General features: G+C 39.2%; 1 protein-coding gene across 2 annotated transcripts in view; it reads right to left on the bottom strand.

The window, feature by feature from the left end:
* NEGR1 (neuronal growth regulator 1) overlaps positions 1 to 21,281 on the bottom strand; it is a 598,170-nt gene that overhangs the window by 298,103 nt on the left and 278,786 nt on the right. For both annotated transcript variants that reach the window (XM_077824070.1, XM_077824072.1), the window contains exon 2: positions 15,278 to 15,510. In XM_077824070.1, the coding sequence (XP_077680196.1) occupies positions 15,278 to 15,510 (233 nt within the window). The remainder of the gene's footprint in view (positions 1 to 15,277; positions 15,511 to 21,281) is intronic.

Below are 21,281 nucleotides of genomic sequence, written 5' to 3'. Positions count from 1 at the left end.
AACGCATTAGTCCTTTTTGGCCATAACATCACATTGGGAGATCGTGTTTAACTGATTATCCATCCACCATGAACCAAAGTCACTACTTCCCAGGATAGAGTCCCTCATTCTGTAAATATGGCCCGCATTCTTGGGTTCCTAGATCCATATTGTGTGCATGTACCTAATTTATAAAGCAATCTGGATCGTTTGATATCAGTGACCTGTTCTCCTGTCCTCTTTACTACATCCTCAACCTGTATGTCTTCTGCAAACTTTATCAATGATTATTTCATGTTTTCTTCTTGGTCATTGATATCTTGGCATAGTTATCAATGAACCGGACCTCACTAGAATCACATCCACTCAATGACATTTCCCTATTTACAATTACATTTTGAGACATCTTGGTTAGTCAGTTTTTAATCCATTTAATGTGTAGCATCTGAATTTTGTATTTCTTAATCAAAATTTTGTGCAGTACAAAGTCAAATGATATGAGGACAGTCTTATCCCATTAAAAATCTATTTTTTCCTCACTGACCACATCAAGAACATCAGGCAAAAATGGCACACAAAAGAAGAGTCAAAATGAGTTTGGAATGATTGTACAGAAAGATCTCAGTGCAACAGAGAGATTCACCCAGGGAACTCTTTTGGAGAGTAGGGTTTCATCATAAATGATTTTGCAATCTTGGGACCTGTTCCTGCTCCCAGTGAAGTCACTGAGAGTTTGGGATAAGGCTTGAGTCTTTATTTTCTTTCATTTGTAATGTGTAGCATATAATTCCTGGCCTTCAAATTCTTCCTGCCCTGAAAGAAGGGAAAGCCCTTTCTTTCCTATACAAGAACTCATTGTTATTCAATAGAATTCACCATGTAACAAAGGAGGCATTTTAATGGACTGGAACTTTGCTTTAAAAAAATCTCCTGTTTCTAAAATTTTATGTTCTGTTGCAGACTCTGCTGCCAATTATCCATATGCAACATAAAGGGAGAACTCGCACTTTGGTTAAGTGATTTTGCTTTCACTTTGTATCTCCTTTTTGCTTTTTATTTTCATTTATTTTTTTCCCAACAGCACACATTGTTTCTAGTCTTTCAGAACAAAAGAATGAACAAAACTATAAGAGAACACAGAAGCTGCTTCTGTAGAATTTAGTTATGCCATCTCTATGAACCCCATTCAGCAGAGATGATATATAGCTCAATAGCACCAATTAGCTTCTTGAGGTTCATAAGAGTCTCCGTTATTTCAAACAGATCTACCCCCAGATCAAAATCATTCCTTATAAATGTGTAAGTCTCATATCTTTGCCTTTTTTACCAGAGAATATGGAGGGTGAGTTTATTCTCAGTGCAAATATGAGACATCCTTTCAAAAAATGTTTACATACTTGAAGTCAGGCACTAGCCAAACTGAAACCTGATGCCCACACCGCTCTGAAGGGAGACTACATAAATAAAGGTTAGTCCACCTTTTATCTCTAAGTTGCTGCTTCAAAGCCAGCCCAAGCAATGATGACTACAATCTGATGACTATGCAGAGACCTGTATATAATGAGTGGTTGATCTCACTTTGAACCTGACAGTCATAGACAGCATAAAACCACCTTTGTACAATTAATAATTGTTACTATGCGCAAGCCTCCACAGAGACCAAGAATTGAATTGGAATGGAGATAGAACCAATAGATAGACTCTTGCCCAAGATCGGGGCTGAGATGCTGTGGGGAAACTTTGAGTGCTGCTATTCCTGCTGTTGCAGTTCAGTGCATAAATAGGGGTTGTTTTTTCTTTACAGAGCTGTCAGTCTGGCAGCTTTCCACAGGGCTAAATTTACTAAAATTAAAAGGAAAACACAGAGGACAATTGGACTTTAATTGCATCTTTAAGATGGTTTTATATCCTTTTCAATATGGTTTTTAGGCTGGAAAGATTCTCTCTTTCACCAACAGAAGTTGGTCCAATAAAAGATATTATGTCACCCACCTAGTCTCTCAAATATTTTGAGATCAACAGAGATATAAGAAGACAGCAAACAATCTTTTTAATTGCAATTAATAAGGTAATGCATATAAGTAAGGTAGATCAGGACCTGCTCAATCAGGTGGCTGCAAGGAGCTCTATTTAGTCAAAATCAGAGTTTCTAGGTTTTGGCCATCAACATTCTGAAGCTTAGCACTTGCTATTCAGACTTTCCAAATTTTGCAGCATTAATCATACAGAACTCATAATGCTGACCAGTATTTAAACCTCTTCAATATTTTTTGATTTGGGCTATCAGCTGCATGCCCTCTTATATTCTGTGTATTATACTAGCATGCAAAATCCATATTTCTTTAAAAAATTGCACACCAGATCAGACCAGATGTGGTCCCTCAAATACAATTTAAAAAAAATGAAAATAAGCCCAGATTTTACACTGAGTACAACACCCTGTAACCGCTAATACTAGTACCTGGCTGCTGTCCTTCTAGTATGCTACGGGTATGTCTACACTGCAATTGAAAACCTGCATCTGGCCTGTGCCAGCTGTCTCAGGTTAAGGGGCTGTTTAATTGTGGTGGAGATGTTCAGGTTGTGGCTGGAGCCCAGACTCTAAGACCCTGAGAGGTGAGAGAGTCCCCTGCAATCTATGCACCTCAATTAAACAGCCTCTTAGCCTGAGACCCGTGAGCCTGAGTCAACTGGCTCAGGTCACCTGTGGGTGTCTAACTGCAGTATAGATACACCTAAGTCAGCATTTGAGGAAGATCTTCTCTGGGAAACAGTGAGGTTTCTGGGAAAATACACTCTCCCAACATACTGATATTATATATTGCACATCATTATATAAAAATATTTTTTCCAAAGACCCCTGCCTTTTAAGTTCACATTTTCCAAGTGATGTGACTTAGTTAAGATTCTTTTTGGTGGAACTTTTGCCCCACATTATCCATACTGCAAGCAAAAATAAAAAAGAACTAGAAGTAAAGAAAGAGGAAGGAAGCACAAGGAGAACTCCTTGTACAAAAGTGATTAAAAAAGTCATAAGATACTTGAAAGTGTAAACAGAATGGGTTGACTGCAACAGAGCAGAAATACATGAGGTTGGATCAAGTGCCTTGTGTAGCTCATCAGCTGGAACACACACATCTTGCAGAAGATAGATTTGATCTGGTGTGCAATTTTTAAAAAAAATATGGATTTTGCATGCTAGTATAATACACAGAATATAAGAGGGCATGCAGCTGATAGCCCAAATCAAAAAATATTGAAGAGGGTTAAATACTGGTCAGCATTATGAGTTCTGTATGATTAATGCTGCAAAATTTGGAAAGTCTGAATAGCAAGTGCTAAGCTTCAGAATGTTGATGGCCAAAACCTAGAAACTCTGATTTTGACTAAATAGAGCTCCTTGCAGCCACCTGATTGAGCAGGTCCTGATCTACCTTACTTATATGCATTACCTTATTAATTGCAATTAAAAAGATTGTTTGCTGTCTTCTTATATCTCTGTTGATCTCAAAATATTTGAGAGACTAGGTGGGTGACATAATATCTTTTATTGGACCAACTTCTGTTGGTGAAAGAGAGAATCTTTCGAGCTTACAGATCTTTTCTTCACATCTACTTTCTTCTAAGGTACTCAACTGTGAAGTCTGATATAAAAGCTGTTATTTAGGATATAAAATGCTCCTGGTTCCAATTGCTGTTGAATTTTTGTGGAGGTTACATTAATTGACATTGAAAGTTTTCCCAACATTTCTGCAATTAGTCTGTCATTACATGGGATAAAACCTATGCAATAAAAAAAGGATGAAGAAAATAATTGCTGCTGTTACTATATGTCAGGTTTGCAGTGAGTTTGTTTAAAGTTAAAAGATTTCCAAATCTAATTTGTTCTAATGAACAGAGAGGCTGAGTGGCATGTTAATGCAGTCAGACTTGACAGGAGGTTTTTTTGGCATCACAAAATTGAAAAATGGCTTGACATGCATTTCTTTTCTTCTGGGCTGTCATAACTGAAAAGAGAACAAGTAGAAGAACTGAAGGGGAAAAAAGGAAAAGCAGGGAAATAACATCTATCACTAATGCCAGATATATTACTGCTAATAAATAAACTTTCAGATATGGACTGGACTAGACTGGCCTGACTCCAGAACATGTACCAAGGCTCTTTGAGTACAGAAATTCTACTCCTTATGCTACCTGAAAAAAATTAGGTCCTTCAACCAAAACTCACATCTTCCCTTCAAATAATACTGTAGAGCTTTCCCATTGTGTTTACCCTGCTTCTCAGGAACTTTAACAGGATCTGATTATCTGCTGTGTCATAGACTTCACTGTGTTGAGCAGATCATTCAAAACTGTTACAAGGTGATGGCTGGGATTTCCAAAGGAGCCTATGGAATGAGGGTGATTTCACTGGGATCTGGGGGCCTAAACTACTTTTCATATAGAATTAGGGGTAGAGTCTTTGTACTGAAAAGATCCTGGGTACATGTTCTGGAGTCAGGCTAGTCCATCCATATCTGAAAGTCTATTTATTAGAGGTAACATACCTAGCATTAATTTAAGATATTATTTCCCTGCTTTTTCTTCTTTGAAAACTCCACCCAATTTGACCATACCTATTGTGTAGACAATTTATCATATATATCCTTTCTATCCAGATGTTACTGCATCTATACTGCCACACATTCCTCAGAAGCTTGGCCACATATTGTAAGTTAGATAAAGTGGACAATTAACAAACATATTCACATAAAGCAAGGTCTCCTCTTACAAAGACTTCACTACTACTTTCCTTAAAGCCAAAAGAAAAACTCTCAATTTTAGATGATTGTCAAACAGCTCACCAATGCTGAATAAGAAAACCAACACAAGCTCCCAACATTCAAAAAGGAATTGTCCTGGCCACAGATGCAAGCTACTGATGTGGAAAGCTGACAATTGTGGAAATGAGATGGAAGAGCAACAGGGCTTTTCTCCTTCAAAATGACCATGTAGATGCTCTATAAGCCTTTTAAATAAAGAAATATAATTGAGACAGCAAGTTTAAACCAGTGAGTAGCACATTGCTGGTAAGCATGTTCTGTTCTTGTAAAAGTCAGCAGCTATGAGAGTAAGGGCATGGTTTAACAAAAACTATCTTTTCATAGGAAACTCTCTTTAAAAATCTACTATGCATGTTTAATAGATTTACAGTAACATACAAATAGTTTACTCTAATAAAATTACGTGGATTATTTGAATAGGCCTTTTATTTTTTTAACCAATTAATTCATTATTAAAACCATTCTTTGTGCATTCTTCCATTGTTCACTGTGATTTCTAGATGTACAAACAGAGTTCTCTGAAGTTCCACTGGTCCTATGATCTTCATAACCGTGGGGAAAACAAGAAGGAAATAGACCCTTCAGGAAGCCCATGAATAAGGTATATCCCTACTCATTTGGCACTTGCCTTCTGCCACACAAGTTGATGTCTGAGGAAAAAGCAGGACTGGGAAGCTGCAGGCCAAACAGGTCTAATGTTGTCTTGCCACAGTCAAGCCATCAAATGGAGACTGAGAGTAGAATAAAAAATTTCTCTGGCAGAAAAACACCCCTCAAGATACTCCCTTGTTGCATGGTGTCAAGGTTCCTCCCCCACTCTGAACTCTAGGGTACAGATGTGGGGACCTGCATGAAAAACCTCCTAAGCTTATCTTTACCAGCTTAGGTCAAAACTTCCCCAAGGTACAAAATATTCCACCCTTTGTCCTTGGATTGGCCGCTACCACCACCAAACTAATACTGGTTACTGGGGAAGAGCTGTTTGGACGCGTCTTTCCCCCCTCCAAAATACTTCCCAAAACCTTGCACCCCACTTCCTGGACAAGGTTTGGTAAAAAGCCTCACCAATTTGCCTAGGTGACTACAGACCCAGACCCTTGGATCTTAAGAACAATGAACAATCCTCCCAACACTTGTACCCCCCCTTTCCTGGGAAATGTTGGATAAAAAGCCTCACCAATTTGCATAGGTGACCACAGACCCAAACCCTTGGATCTGAGAACAATGAAAAAACATTCAGTTTTCTTACAAGGTTTTAAGACTTTTAATAAAAATAGAAGTAAATAGAAATAAAGAAATCCCCCCTGTAAAATCAGGATGGTAGATATCTTACAGGGTAATTAGATTCAAAAACATAGAGAACCCCTCTAGGCAAAACCTTAAGTTACAAAAAAGATACACAGACAGAAATAGTTATTCTATTCAGCACAATTCTTTTCTCAGCCATTTAAAGAAATCATAATCTAACACATACGTAGCTAGATTACTTACTAAAAGTTCTAAGACTCCATTCCTGGTCTATCCCTGGCCAAGACCCAGCATACAGACAGACACAGACCCTTTGTTTCTCTCCCTCCTCCCAGCTTTTGAAAGTATCTTGTCTCCTCATTGGTCATTTTGGTCAGGTGCCAGCGAGGTTACCTTTAGCTTCTTAACCCTTTACAGGTGAGAGGAGCTTTCCCCTGGCCAGGAGGGATTTCAAAGGGGTTTACCCTTCCCTTTATATTTATGACACATGGCATGTCCCTGCAGGTGCATTGCCCTCTACTCCAGTGGTGGGCAACCTGTGGCCTGCAGCCAGCCAGCTCCCAGTGGCCTAGGTTCACTGTTCCCGGCCAATGGGAGCTGCGGGAAGCGCCAGCTAGGCCCACGCTGCATCCTGCTGCTCCCATTGGCTGGGAATGGCGAACCGCAGCCACTGGGAGATGCAGGCGGCTGTGCAAATGTAAACAATTGGTCTGGCGGCCCACCAGTGGATTACCCTGACGGTTGCCCACCACCACTCTACTCCCTGTTTGGCTTTTGTAGGAAGTCACTCCCAGTCCAGAATACTTTAAACTGAGATCCCCCCTGCAAGGGGTTTCATTTATTAAGTCTCTTACAGCATAATCATTAGTCTTTAGCAATTAGTCCGGTCTAACCCTTGTTCCCTCCTTAAGCCAGGAGTCTCACACTTTCCTTCTAGGGCCTCCTTTGATAACTCAGGCCGGCTGCAGACCTCAATCAGGTTCTCTTAGCTGGCCTCTATTAATTCTGTCCTTTCCATAGACAGACTTCTTTCAAGCTATCCACTCACTATCCCCTCTTTTGGCTCACTGGAGACTTCTCTTTTATCATGCAACTGATTTAGCCACTTGACCTACTTGTCATGTGACTGTGATAAAAGATGGTTACTTATCTATATTGTAACTGTTGCTCTTTGAGATGTGGGTGCAGATCTGTAATTCACTCAGATGTGCACATGCCCAGCACACCAAATCTGGACAATTTTGCTTAGCAATATCTGTAGATGCAGCGGTATTGTTGCTGCTGATCCCCAAAGTGATGCCTCTTTGTGGCTGAGGTATTGTGATATGGAGGCCCACTGAGGGTTCATTAACTCTGCGTCTGCAACTCTTTTCAGGCCTGATATACTCACTATGCCTAATACATGGTTGTCATGATATATACCCAAAAAGTGTATGTAATATATAATTGGAGAACTAATGACTCATTGATCATTAATATTCTTGAGTGATGTATGTATGGGGTGCTAGAATTGTGGTCTTAAAATGTGTTTGGTAAGCAATGCATAAGCCCAGTCAACACTAGACAAAGGAACGTGTATTTGTTTTTCTGACCAGCACATTTCCAGGCCAATGGGAGCTGCGGAGCCAGAGCTCGGGGCAGTATGCAGAGCTGCCTTCTGCATCTCCACCTAGGAGCTGCCAGTACAGGTTGCAGCTTGCAGAGAGCTGCCAGAGGTGAGCACCCCCACCCCCGGATACAGCACCCCGAGCCCCCTACTGCACCCCAACCCCTTACCCCAAGCCCTCTCCTGTACCCAAACTCCCTCCCTCTTAGTTAACTGGGATGTTTCACTTACTGGCACCCTCCATTCCCCCAACATGCTGGATAAACCAGCTTTTACTATATATTTACATACAAGATAAACACTCTACTACCTTTGTCTGCATGGTTGCTGGACTTCAGTATTAGGGTTTCCCTCTACTAGATGCTGAGTCCTATGAAGGCAACTTGTGGTGTTTCTTCCCTGGTACTTGGGAAGACGACTGCTGCCAGGAGTCAGCCAACATAGCAGGAGTGCACATAAACTAAGCAGCTGTTCTGAGTCGGAAGACTCCAAGTGTGAACACAGAGCTGCCTCCATCAGTAGAAATGTAAGTCTGGCCACGCTGTCGTTTTTGGTCACTGATTTCAAGTCCCTACAAATCCCTGTTGTACAACTCCCTGAGACACTCAAGCAACTGAAGTGCAGGCCACTTACTGCCATTGGCTTTTTGCAGGAATGAGGGAGGGTAAAGCCCGGTAACTGAGGCATGCTCTGGCCCCAGTACCAGAACCCAACAAAAGGAACTGGAATATGTAACACCACTCTAGAAGGAAACAATATTAAAAACTACCTAACACCAAAACTATGGCTAAATGAGTATCAACTATGTACAAAATAGATAAATTTTGAAAACCGTGTGAAGGCAAGACTAGACAACATGACAGCCATCACAGGTGGTAAGAAGGAACTGAAGGAGGTCGGGGTGGCTCGGCCCTGTATACCATCATGAGGCCATGGAGTGAGCACGTGCTGCCTCGACTAGCACTGCTGAGGGGAAAACCTCCAAGAACTGTGCACTGGGCGCACAGGCACGTGAAGTGGAATGGATGTGTGCAATCGCATGAAGAAGAATTGATGCATTGGGCTGAAGAGATCCTTTGTCCTCTACTGTATTTCAGTGTAGAAGTTAACCCTCTAGTTACCATTGCTAATCCAATTGTATGCAAATAATATGGCATGATTCCCCGTACAAAAATCCCATAAAAGTTTTAGTTGAACTCAGATGACTGCAGTTACGGGAGTATTTTCATTACAACTGCATACAACAAATATTATAAAAAAACGATCTTAGCTACAAATTCAGAGGATTAAAGGTTTTTGTCCCTACTAATAAAATAAGGTTCTTTATGTAATATATGTACTTGGTTCTTTCAAAGCTATAACATGACATTGTTGGGTTCAAAGACGCACTGGTTAAAAGTAATTAGTGTGACAAAGATTTCATATACAGTGTTTGTAAAGGATTTGAGTATGCTATCTGGAGTATTAAAGATTGCCATTTTAAATTCTGTTTTATATTAATAGCTTTATTACTCATTAAAGATTCAACTGAAAATGTTAATGATGATTACACCAACCGCTAATAAATTGAAGCCTTAGGTTACACTTTGCATTTTTGAAGATATAAATGCCTTTGCTTAATAATTAGGCATATTTTTCACTATTGATTCATTATTTCAGATCATTAGCTTAATTAATTTAAAGCTTTCATTTATATGTTTTATATGCAATTAGTTTTCAACTTTGCTTTTCAATTCCTTGTTTGAGGGCATTAACTATTATAAAAATAATCAAAGCAGGGGATTCTTTACTTTGGAACAGTACAATACATATTACCTCTTGTAGTGGGGTGAGCACCTCGCTTTGGAGAAAAAGGGGTTAAAACCAGCTGTGGGAAAGGGCTACCACGAGGAGCCAATCAGGCAAAGGCAAGTAGCAGGCAATCTGGACCCGGTAGGGCTGGTATAAAGAGGGCTGTGAGCTAGGAGGCAGGCTGTCTCACTCCAGCCTTGAAGCGGGAAGGACCTGGCTGCCTGGGAGCACAGGGTACCTTCAACAGAGCAGTGCTGGGGTAGGGGCAGGCTAAGCTGGGGAGCTCAGGCCTGGCAACCTCCCAGGCTGAGGCCTGACAGGAAGGCCTAGGGAGGTACTGGGGCTGCAGGGAAAGGCAGCAGGTCCAATCCCTAACCAATGATGATTGCCCATTCCAGACTGCAGTTTGCCCCTGAGTAAAGGGACTAGATGAAGACCAGCAGTGGGTCACTAAAGCGAGGTGGGCTCAGGGGACTGGGGTTCCCTGGGTGAGCGGCAGCACCCCAAGATAAGGGGACTGTGGTCCGGGAAGGGCGTGGGGCCTACACATGGTGGTGATAAAGGGACCGCAGAGGGGCAGGTAACAGAGGGCGAGACACTGGCCTATAGAGGGCACACAAAGGCTGAGAGAGTTAATTCCCAGGATAGCCAGCAGGAGGCGCCGCGGTGGTGAGTCAGCGCTCTGCTACGCCTTCACAGACTAACAGAAATCACATCCTAGTCCTGCAGTGGTGAAACATGGAAAAGCCTCCAATTGCAGGATTAGGCCAGGCCTCTTAGCTATTATTTTCTGTGAGAATGCAAATTAAAGAAAACAGTGTGGATTATTATATTTAAAAAAGAAAAAGACTTGTTTTTTGCCTTCACTGTTGGTGTGTCCTTTCAACAATGGTTCATTTCTATATTTGACAAATGTTTCTTTCAGTCTAGTTTAGTTACTTTAAGCTGGTCATTTAATTCTTGTTTGCATGGCTTTGCATTACAATGGCATACACCACAATTGAGGTGCTGTAATGAAATACTGGAATTCTTTTAAATTTTGTTGGATATCCACTGAGAGCATCGTGGAGCCAGGTCACATATACACTTGTAGTTTAAATGAATGCCAAGAGAACAATAGAGGAAAGCCAGGGTCTGCTGTCTAGGCATGTAGCAACATTAGTAATTACTTCCTGTTCTCAGTCTCATTAGGGGCTTCTGTGGGAGCAGAGATGTAAAGCAAATGAATTCAATGAGCTGCTTGCTGTTTTACCTACCACCTCAGAAGCACTGGGGAAGGGTGTTACGTAGGGCCACACAACTTTGTTATTGTCCTCTGCCTCCTTTCCTCATACAGGCTCATTGTGAAATCAAAACGTTAAATCAAAACCCCCAAAACTAGTCTACCAAAAGTCTTGATTTGATACCGTAGAAGTTTTAAATAAAAATCTTTTTACCTATGAATTTCAAGAGCAATATTCATTTTCATGCCCAGTTTGTGATAAAGACTATGTGGCTTCTTATTCCCATACCATTTGAAGAGATTGCATATAACACTTGTGCCTTCTTGTATTGCAGAATGCACCTTGCTAGCCTAAGGGAAATGAGAATATTTCCCCCCAACTATATTTGGCATCAGTGTTAAAATGCAAAGGCAATAAACCCTCCTGAACTTAGCACATGATTATGTATTTTAAAATGATGACAAGACAGCATACTTGGAGCCACCTAGAAGATCTACAGCAAATTGACATATATACACGTATTACCTCTGCTGGAGACAATAGACACGATCACTTCAAATATACAAAGTTTTTGGTATTTCTATTTGTGTACATACACACACACACACACACACACACACACAATTTTGTTGATGTTTTTATTTGTTCTATTTTCAACTGTCAACATAGTAAATACATTTGTCAAGTTTTTTTTAATGGTGTACTGACATTGTCTGAAATTTTACCAGATATATCTCATACTAGATACATACCTTCTTCCTTTGCTTTTGCATCCTCAGAGAGAACAATACACAAATGGTAGAAATAATTTTCACTCAGGCTTCTTTTTTTTTAAAATCATACATAATTCCTGTGCTCTCAGACATTTGGGGCTACATTCTATGCTGCTGCAGATGGGGTAGTATATCAGAGAGCTGATTAGAGTTAGGATTCTCTGCCTCATTCCACCCTAGCATAGGTTAATACAGTTTGGGAGTTCCTCTAGCCCATGCCAGCTGGCAGTAGTCTCCAAGAGACTGTCCACCAACTTGAGATGGCTGAAGTGATCTCCTGCCATGCACTCTCCCTGCCCCAACATAGCTCTATACTGGAGATGGAGGCAAGGTGACACAGGAGGCTGGTATGCCAATTCTACATTTACTGGGGAGTCGGGACTTGATCCCTCAAAGGGAATATCAAGCATAATAGATTCTTCTCTCTGTGCTGCCTGGGCAGTGCAATGGGTGCAGAGCAGGGCTGGGAATCTATGTACAGGTTCTTAAAGAAGCAGAAAACCAAACTAGTAGCATACATGAGGTTAAATGACTGTGTAGCTATAGCTAATGGTTATTTAACTTTCTTATTGTCAGAAATAACTGTTTAATTAAACCTGAAAAACAGTAATACTGGGCCAAATTCTGTTCTCATTTGACATTCCCCATTCAAGTCAATGGGTACTGCACTAATGTAACAAAGCAGTATTTGACTTGTGGTATACAATTTCTTTCTTCTTCTTACCCTACCCCCTCAACTATCACCCTCCACTCCCATTGTTGTTTCTAACTCCAGAGAGCAGCAAACTCTGGATACTTAGCTTTCTAGCACAGAGGTAACCTTTTTCCTTATTAAAGGAATTTAACTGTTATGGGATTTGTGAAATGAACTGAGTTGATATTCCTGGAGACTGAGGTTCTCTATCCATGTGCTAATAAGCGAAGAGGCCACCTCCATGGCCATTTAATCCTTGCCTCTCTTGTAAGACTCCCATTAAAAATGCAATGTTATGGTTATGTTTTGTTTGTGTAGTGGGGAGCTAGCCACAAAGCACTGTACTGACATCACTGAAGTTATAACAGCTGTGTTCACATTCCACCTGAGCAACCAACATGCAAAGCAGCATCTGAAAGCCATCTTCTGCAACATAAAACTCAGGCACAAGGATTTCCTGAAATATCTTGGAATGATTCTGGATTGCACCATCCCATACGGCCAACATCTGATGAAGACCACTGCCATGATAAAGACTAGGAACAATATAATCCACAAATGAGCTGTGACCAGTTGGGAAACAGACATTCTCATCTTATGGATAGCCTCTTCGGCTCTCATTTTCTCAGCAGCTGAATATTATGCAACAATATGGGTAGGTAACACAAACAAAACTTGTCAATGTGCAATTGAACACTGTTAATCAAATTGTTTCAGGAGTGCTGAAGTCAACACCAAGTCTAGTTTCCTTCCTTATTTATGCATATCTTATCACCATCACTTTGAAGAGAAGCAGCAGAAATACAAACATAGATTTGCCCATCTATGAGGATCTCCAAACTCCCCTCCAACCCAACATGGTGCCTTAAGTTTAGGAGCTCTTTCTGGTTAATGGCCAAAACTCTTAAAATCTTGGGATTCTCACCAAAAGACAAGTGGTGGAGGTTGTGTAAAAATAACAGGATCAAGAATCAAAATCTGATTATGGTCCTACAGACCAACCACCTGGCTTCACCATGCCATGTAAGATATGGATCACAGTGAACCATATCAGAACCTCATATGGGCATTGCAATTATCTACTACGAAAATGGAAAATGAAGATTAGCCTGGGATGTGAATGTGGAGAAGACATCCAGACCATAGACCAACTAGTGAACTGCAGCCCTCTAAAATCCTTCTGTAGGACGGATAGTCTTGATTCATTCCGCCAGAAGCTATAGAGCGAATGACAAATTTGGACATTGACCTTTAAGGTTGCTTTTACAGTTGCCATATGAAAGAAAGCTAGAGTTATTTCACGCTGGCCACTGGACAACAATCAAATAGTAAAATCTTTTGATCACTGCCAATCCAAGGCTGGATTTAAATGGTTGATCAACAGATGAAAGGTTCAACATCTCATTGCTCATTTCTAAACCACCTGTCTCCTAGAACTTTTTAATTAGGCTATAGGAGTGTTTAAAAATAGTTGATTATTGGGCTGCTTATTCAAAGAAAGCCAAACCCTTAAAAAAAGGCTTTTGGATGCCCTCAATCCTTAATCTGGAGAATTGTGTACTCTTTCAATAATTTACTTTATCTTGTCTTGAAAATGTATCATTCAAACAAAATTTTTAAAATATGTATCTAAGCATGCATTGACGGGACCTACTAAAATTTGAAGAATAAAAATGTGTGAGACAGCTTGTTTTAGCATGCAGATAATCATCTCTCCTTAAGGACAATTGTTTCTCTGACATTTACTTACTGCTTGAATTGACCCCGTTTGACTTATTGATGTTTGTCCCTCTTGAACTTATATTCATATAACTGAAAAACTGTTTAAATGCCAATCAATTTCAAATGAATAATTACATTTACAAACAGCACCATATGATTAAGCTTTTTACCTTACCTACTATATTCATTTCTGAGCTCTGGAAAACAAAGTAATTGCAAAACTGCAGTAATCCCACATCAGCTACTGAAGTACAAACTTTCTGTGTCTGCGTGTTACCTGTTTGGCTTGTTGATGAGGCAATTATTAACTTAAAAATATAACATAAAGGTGTTTATCATATTTTTAAAACATAAACTACTTGACACTGCAAATACTGCAGGCATATCCTCTCTAATAACAGAAAAGATAAAATAGTAACCGAAAATAAATGAATCCTTGCAAGTAATCAAGAATAACCACATTTTGAGGAGACTAATACCTGATTTAAAGGCCACAAAAGAATAACTACAGAGCTCACTTTTGCAGGACAATGGCTTTACGTAAGTGCCACTTATGCAGGAATGAAATCAAGGTAATTTTGGCATCAATATGGTGATATTCTGTCCATAAGAATGTGTTTGAACAACTCCAGCCTATACTGAATAAGTCTCTATCTAACACAATAGCTTCTTGATCCACCTTACTTTCTAAATGCACAGGTACTGAGAAAAAAGCAGGATTGTTCAGTTAGCATTAAAATTCTTATATCTTGTACAAAAAGCTGTGCACAGTAATTAATAAATGTAAAAAAACTTACCACAAGTCTCTTACATGGTTGAAAAGGTCACAGAATTTTTTCCTCCTGACATATGAGGTCTATGCAATATGTCATGAGGTCATGAGGGGCTGGCTAAAACATGCTCAGATGCCCATCATCTAGGTCACATACACTTTCATGATCATGGCTTGAATTTAAAAGGGAACTGAATAGAGAAGTAGGTAGTTCACTATCTACCTATACAAGACAATAGAGCTGAGGATTTTGCCTGAGCTGTGCTGAAAAGTTCATAGATTATAAGGCCAGAAGGGACCACTACGATCATCCAGTCTGATTGCCTGTATAATACAGGCGATAGGATTTCCCTGAATTAACTCCTGTTATAACTAGAGCATATATCTTATAGAAAAAAATTCTGTGTTGATTTTATGAACTTAGTGTAATCATTATGGTGCCAAAATCCATGGGAGAGGTTATGGAATTAAAATATAATAAAATTAGACTGACATTCTAGAGGATGCATTCTGATCACAAGGTTACTGTGCATTAAGAAGAGAACATATTTTTTTAAATATAATTTAAAAAAGGACTGTTTTACTTTAAATGCTGATTTTTTCAATACATTCCTAATAATGCTGTGCAATTGGTTAAAACACGTACCTTGTACAGTTAAGTGCACCTGCATTGTTCTCGGAGTGTGTTGGGTCTGCACAGAACAAGTATATGGACCGTCATCTGTCACATCTACATCCTGTATCTGAAGGCTGTACTCCCTTTTATTTGCTGTTGCAATTGAAACTCGAGGATCTACTGACCACTTATCACCTCCTGCAAAAATAATACTTGAGCGGTTCAGCCAGGCACCTTTTGAAGCTCCATCTTCCAAATAACACCTGTGAATTACCAAAGAAAAAGATTAATAATCAGAATGAAAATAAAGAGAGCTTTGTAAGTTTGTTAGTTATTTGTTTTCACACTAAGAGTCAATATTTCATATAAATACAACTTATTAGACATGGCTTAAAAAGCTGCAAGTCATTTAGAAATTCAGAAACCAAGTTTACTTTGGCTCCAAATACAGGGGAATCTTCCTTATAGCTTGCAGTGAAAAGGTTTACACATCGGGAACTTCATTATCATCTCCTCCCTCTCTAAGTCTGCATTTTTGAATTGTTGCTGATGTGTGGCTACTGAGGACTTCAGTAATTTCTGAACTAAACCCCATGACCACTTCTGATGACAACAGGCCTAGAACTCAGTTCATTCTGCTCCAAAAATCACAGTTCCCTATCATTTAATTCCCTTAACTATCAGATTATTAAGAAATTTTAGCAATTCAAATTCCATCCAGTAGTGATCGGGATAGAGGTACATGCTATCTAGTATGAAAATTACTCTTCTTTTTCTTCCAAAATGAGTTTCTCCTCATTTGGTAAAATATTTGAAAAATTATTTTCCCTTAACTATTTTTCATGCCATTTCACAAGACTGACAATTACGTTAAATATTTAACTGTACTATTTCTTTTTATGCTCATCTTATTTATCATTTCTAAGTTTTATGTTGTACAGTATTTTCCATTTATGTAAGCATAGCTCCTATTAGATTGCCATTCCTAGACAACAAGCAAATATGAAGCATATTTCAGCTACATCAAAATAAATGGAAGTGGATCAGTGGTATGTTAATGATTCAAACTAGTGTAATTAGTTTATAGTACATGACTGTAGTTTTGTACAATTATTGTTTATTAAAGAAGCAATTACAAAAAAAAATAACATGCAATAGGGTACACTAAGCGATTTAATTGGAGCTCTGCAAGTAACTCCCTGCACGTTAAGATGTAGATAATACTCCCAATGAATGTGACAAACTGCTGTCTTTCTAAACTTCATTTTGAAAGTCTTTCTCTACAAATTAAAGACTAATTCTTTTAAATGAGTACAAAGCAGAACTACAGAATGAAAATATACATTGAAAGAGTTTCATATCATCTTTACACACAACACTAGGGATTTGAACACAGTGCTTGAGATTGCTACAAAATTGCAAGCTGAATGCCACAGGGTAGGTTACTGCTAACTATATGAAATTAATCAGTTGAAAAATATTATGAACAATATATATTGCAGAATCTAATTTGCAGTCAGTTTTACCATGTGCAGAATCAGAACTAGTAGAAGCCAAAGTTCAGTGTTAACTGAACGTCTTTTCTGTATGTATTACATAAAAATATATAGCTCTCCATGAAGATAATTAAGCCACTGCATTGAATTACCATTGTTAATATATGGCATCACATATTAGAAAAACATTTGTAATATTTCTCTAATATAGTTTTTCATCAAAGTAAATTGCTCATTGTTGCACACTGAGCTAAGAGAAATGACCGCACCACATCTTGAGGGTATTTGGCTGGCTGGTCTAATGAAGGAAACGGTACTTTACGGCTGGGGCAGGAGGGGGGTGAAAACTGTTGCAAAAGAGTCACTGTGGTTGGTGACTCATCCCTTGGGAATGCAGGGTTTAAAAGGGATAGCCCTGCACCTCAAGCTTCCCTTTTACATTGTGGGGGGCGGGGAGGCGGTTGGGGACTCTTATGATTGGTACGGCAGGCAGCCAACCCCCACATTCTTATAGCCCACCTTAACCCTCCTAGGGGGGGTGGGGGAAATAGATGGTAAGATCCTGGCAATGGATTTGCTGGAGGGAGTGGATGGAAAAAGAGGGGGAACTGGTGGAAGATCCCCGGGTATGGTAAAGTCCCGGCAGTGGATTTGCTGGAGGGACCTGGATGGAAAAAGAGGGGGAGTGGTGGAAGCCCCCCAGGTAATTATGGAATAAACGTGGGGTTACCTCCACTGTACACTTTTATCTGCTGGGTAGTGCCAGACATCTAATAATAAAGTTGCAAACTGATTAAACCCATGTCAAATGTCTCCTGTCCTTCTTTCAGTATAGCCAGACAATCTATTTAACAGGATACTGTTAAATGTTAACTAAGAAGTAATAAAAACAGATTGTTGATTTGTTAGCACAAAATCAAGAAGGGATTATTAGATTGTTGGGCCAAACTATGATGTGAGGCCACAAATTTATGTTGAAATCTGCACATGGCACTTGATCAAGTGGCTATAAAATACTATTTCTAAAACAGTTTTAAAACAGAATGAAAAATACTGACTTAAGTACATACTTCTCATAGCTGAATCCCTGATAATGAGATGCAATGAGTGTAAAAGCTAATGCTAAATTTCATTCTAAAAATAAATAAATAAATGAAAAATCTAGCCCTTTTTGTTGCTTAGAAAGCCTTAAAAATTTAACTTGATAATGTATAACCATGATAATTCATAAAACTCACATATTATCTACAGCCCCAAAGGCCGCTGTTTGTGGTCTGAGAATCTGATTTTTGGACAGACCAGTGTGCAGCAGTGAGGGAGTCAGAGCCTCCTGAGCTGCCACAGATTGTGTTACAGCTGACACAAGCTCCCTCCCATCTGCCAACCAGCTGAGAAACCAAGGTAGCAACTGGTTGTCATGGGGGGAGCAACTCAGTGGTGCATTGTGCACCACACCAAGCATGAGTTTGGAAGCAAATTGCTCCTGTGTTCTAATCCTTCACATACAGACTCCTTCTGATGCCTAAGGCCTTGTTGCCATCTAAAAATGAGGGAAACAGTTCTTTCTTCCCTACCTCACACAGCAGCATTTTGACTGATCATTAATTGATGTTTGTACAATGCTATATAAATTCTAAATATTAGACACTGATTGACAGGGAAGGGAATCTTGCTGAGACAGTGGAATATAGATGGGAACGAGAGAGAGAAACCTTAATTCCAAAAGCTTATGCTCAAATAAATTGGTTAGTCTCTAAGGTGCCACTCCTTTTCTTAATTCAGAAAAGCACTTAAACACATGCTTAAGACCACCCATATGCAAGAGAAAACCTAAGTAGGTGTTTAATCACAACTATGTGCTTAAGTCTAATTGATTTTATGGGGGCTTAAAATGGGCTCCTTAATTGCTACCTTAAATAGGAATTTTCTCCTGAACTAATCAGAGAGGGAATATATGTCGGAAGCAAAGAGAATACATGAAGGCTCGGTAAGGGAGGAGAGAAAATATAATCCAGGAGAGAGCAATGCGATGGACGTTGGATCAGGTGAGGATGAAAGAGAATATGAGTGAGAAAGGAGATGTGGCTTGTCAAAGAAAGAAGAAGAGAAAATTAGATTAAAAATACACAGAACTGAGACAAAAGGAAGAAAATGTTAGGAAGATGGATAGAGTACACCAGAAGAAGGAAGGAAGGAGAAGGGAATAAGGAAATTGGAGAAGGGAACAGGTAAGAAAAGGCATAACATTTAGACAAGTAAATGTTACTTATTTATGCTCCTTTTGTTTTATTGTACTCCCCTGAAGATGTCTGGTTCTATATGTTTGGGACACCAAGACAGAGATTGAAAGCTCTTCTATGGAGAGATGTTTCAGATTTTTCTTCCTTGTTCACACCAGTATGAGCAGACCTCAGTGGAAAGCTTTGGGTTCCTAAAGGAAGAGTTTGGAGGTCTGGAGAGATTTGGGGGATACAAACAATAATCTTGAAGACCTTCCCTGAAATCCAAAAGATGATACTGTGCATAGTGGACTCGGGAGGGGCAAGGATAAAAACCACACTTTGCAGGCACACTCCAAAATCCTTACACTGCTCTTTGGAACTTGGTATTTTTTTTCTCTAATACCACTCTACAGCAGTTTGATGTGAGGTGTATATGAGTATTTATGAAGGTAGCCTGAATATTTAGATTTTTCTTTCTCTCTAATTCTGACCAGATACATGGGTATATATACACACACACACACCACTAGCAAAACTGCTTCCCCCTCCCCACAAAAATAAAGGGTTTATTTAGATTGTAAGAAAATAAGCCACTTTTGCTCACAAATGTTGAATAATGAAAGTAGCAATTTTAAGGGTACCAACTAAAGATAAAAGTGGATTTTTCCTCAGATTCAAAATTAAATCACATGAAAATGATGTTCAAAAGGATAGGTTAGCCATTTACTGTCACAGATGCCTCAGCACCCTAACGGGCAGTTCTGAAGCTGTCAAAAGCCTGCAAAGAAGCCAGATGCTGTGACGTGTTCTGAAATTTGCAAAGTTTCCTCATTGCTCCTCATTTAAACATACCTCTTTCAAAATCAAGGCTTTCGTGCTGAGAAAAGGTGAGATAAATGAGTTCTTAAAAGGGATATTATAAACATTAGATTGCGTCCAGCTGTTTTATTTGGTCTGGTGATAGTTTCTCACTCTTTTAGAACGATGTGCCAAAGACCAAGTTGTTATTGCTTGCCAATTCCCTTTACCATCCAAAGTGAACATCACAAATAGATAGGAGGAATCTGCCAAAAAACAACTTTAAAGTTGATTAACAAATATAATATTGTACATTGACTATAATTTACTCACTACAACAAGGGGATCAATTTTCAAGGTTGAGCAAGCAAGGTCATATACAGGACTTTTCCTGATGTATAACCAAAAATCATACTTTCCCAGTTTAGGTTCAGTGGCTCTCCTTGAAAACAAGAACTTTTCTGGAACACAGAGACATAACTCAAAGAAAAATGACATTCCAAATCAGGTTCCTGTTCTGCATGTACCTTTAGAAAGTGGACTTTTAGGAGTGATAAAATATGTGTAGAAAGAAAGATTATTTTCACTGAAGCAATCTTCTCCAAAAGTAAAAAAAAAAAGGGGCCATATTCTGTGTTGACTCACAATCCATGCAAATCCACTGAGGCAATAAGATTGAACTAAATGTAAGCCAGGGCAGAATTTGGCCCAAAGATTTCATGTAGGATAGACTGAACATTAGAAAGAACATAGCAATTTGCTGCATTGACCCAAACCAGCAACAAAAAGGTGGCAAAAAAAGCAATGGAGAAAGTGCCTACAGTATTTAGTGCAGTGTTTCTCAAATTTTTGTACTGGTGACCCCCTTTCACACAGCAAGCCTCTGAGTGTGACTCCCCCTTATAAATTAAAAACACTTTTTTATATTTAACACTATTATAAATGCTGGAGACGAAGCAGGGTTTGGGGTGGAGGCTGACAGCAGGCAACCCTTCATGTAATAAGCTTATGACCCCCGGAGGGGTCCTGACCACCAGTTTGAGAACCCCTGATTTAGTGTGTACTACAACCAGTCAATTTTATTTGCTGCAGATACATTGTCCTATGAATTCATATTTTTTCTGTTTGTAAATTTCTCCTGATTTGTGAATTTATTAATTACTCAAATGTTCAAAAATACATTCTTGGCAGTATTGTGCTAGTTCTTCCTTGCCATTTATCCCTTAAACCACAATTGCTGCATACACTCATCTCTGTTCACTACCCCACTTTTTCAGTGAGCAAAAATACTTTAACTTTTAATATTTTATGCATTTCACAGTGTGTGATAATTCTATGCTAATGAAATTAACTACCAAAGATTGTAAAGGGGTTTCCCTTTTTCTTTTGGTTTAAAGCCCATTAACATTATTTAAATAATGATGAGGGTCAGACAGACAACTTAGCTTGTATCCCACCTACTGCCACACAAGAATTAAATTTGGTCTTGAAATTCACTTCTCAGATTGATAGGAACAT

Source organism: Eretmochelys imbricata, chromosome 8 (genome assembly GCF_965152235.1).
Source record: "Eretmochelys imbricata isolate rEreImb1 chromosome 8, rEreImb1.hap1, whole genome shotgun sequence".
NCBI lineage: Eukaryota > Metazoa > Chordata > Testudines > Cheloniidae > Eretmochelys > Eretmochelys imbricata.
The sequence above is the reverse complement of the archived record's forward strand: the minus strand, read 5'-3'. Positions and strand labels throughout refer to the sequence as shown.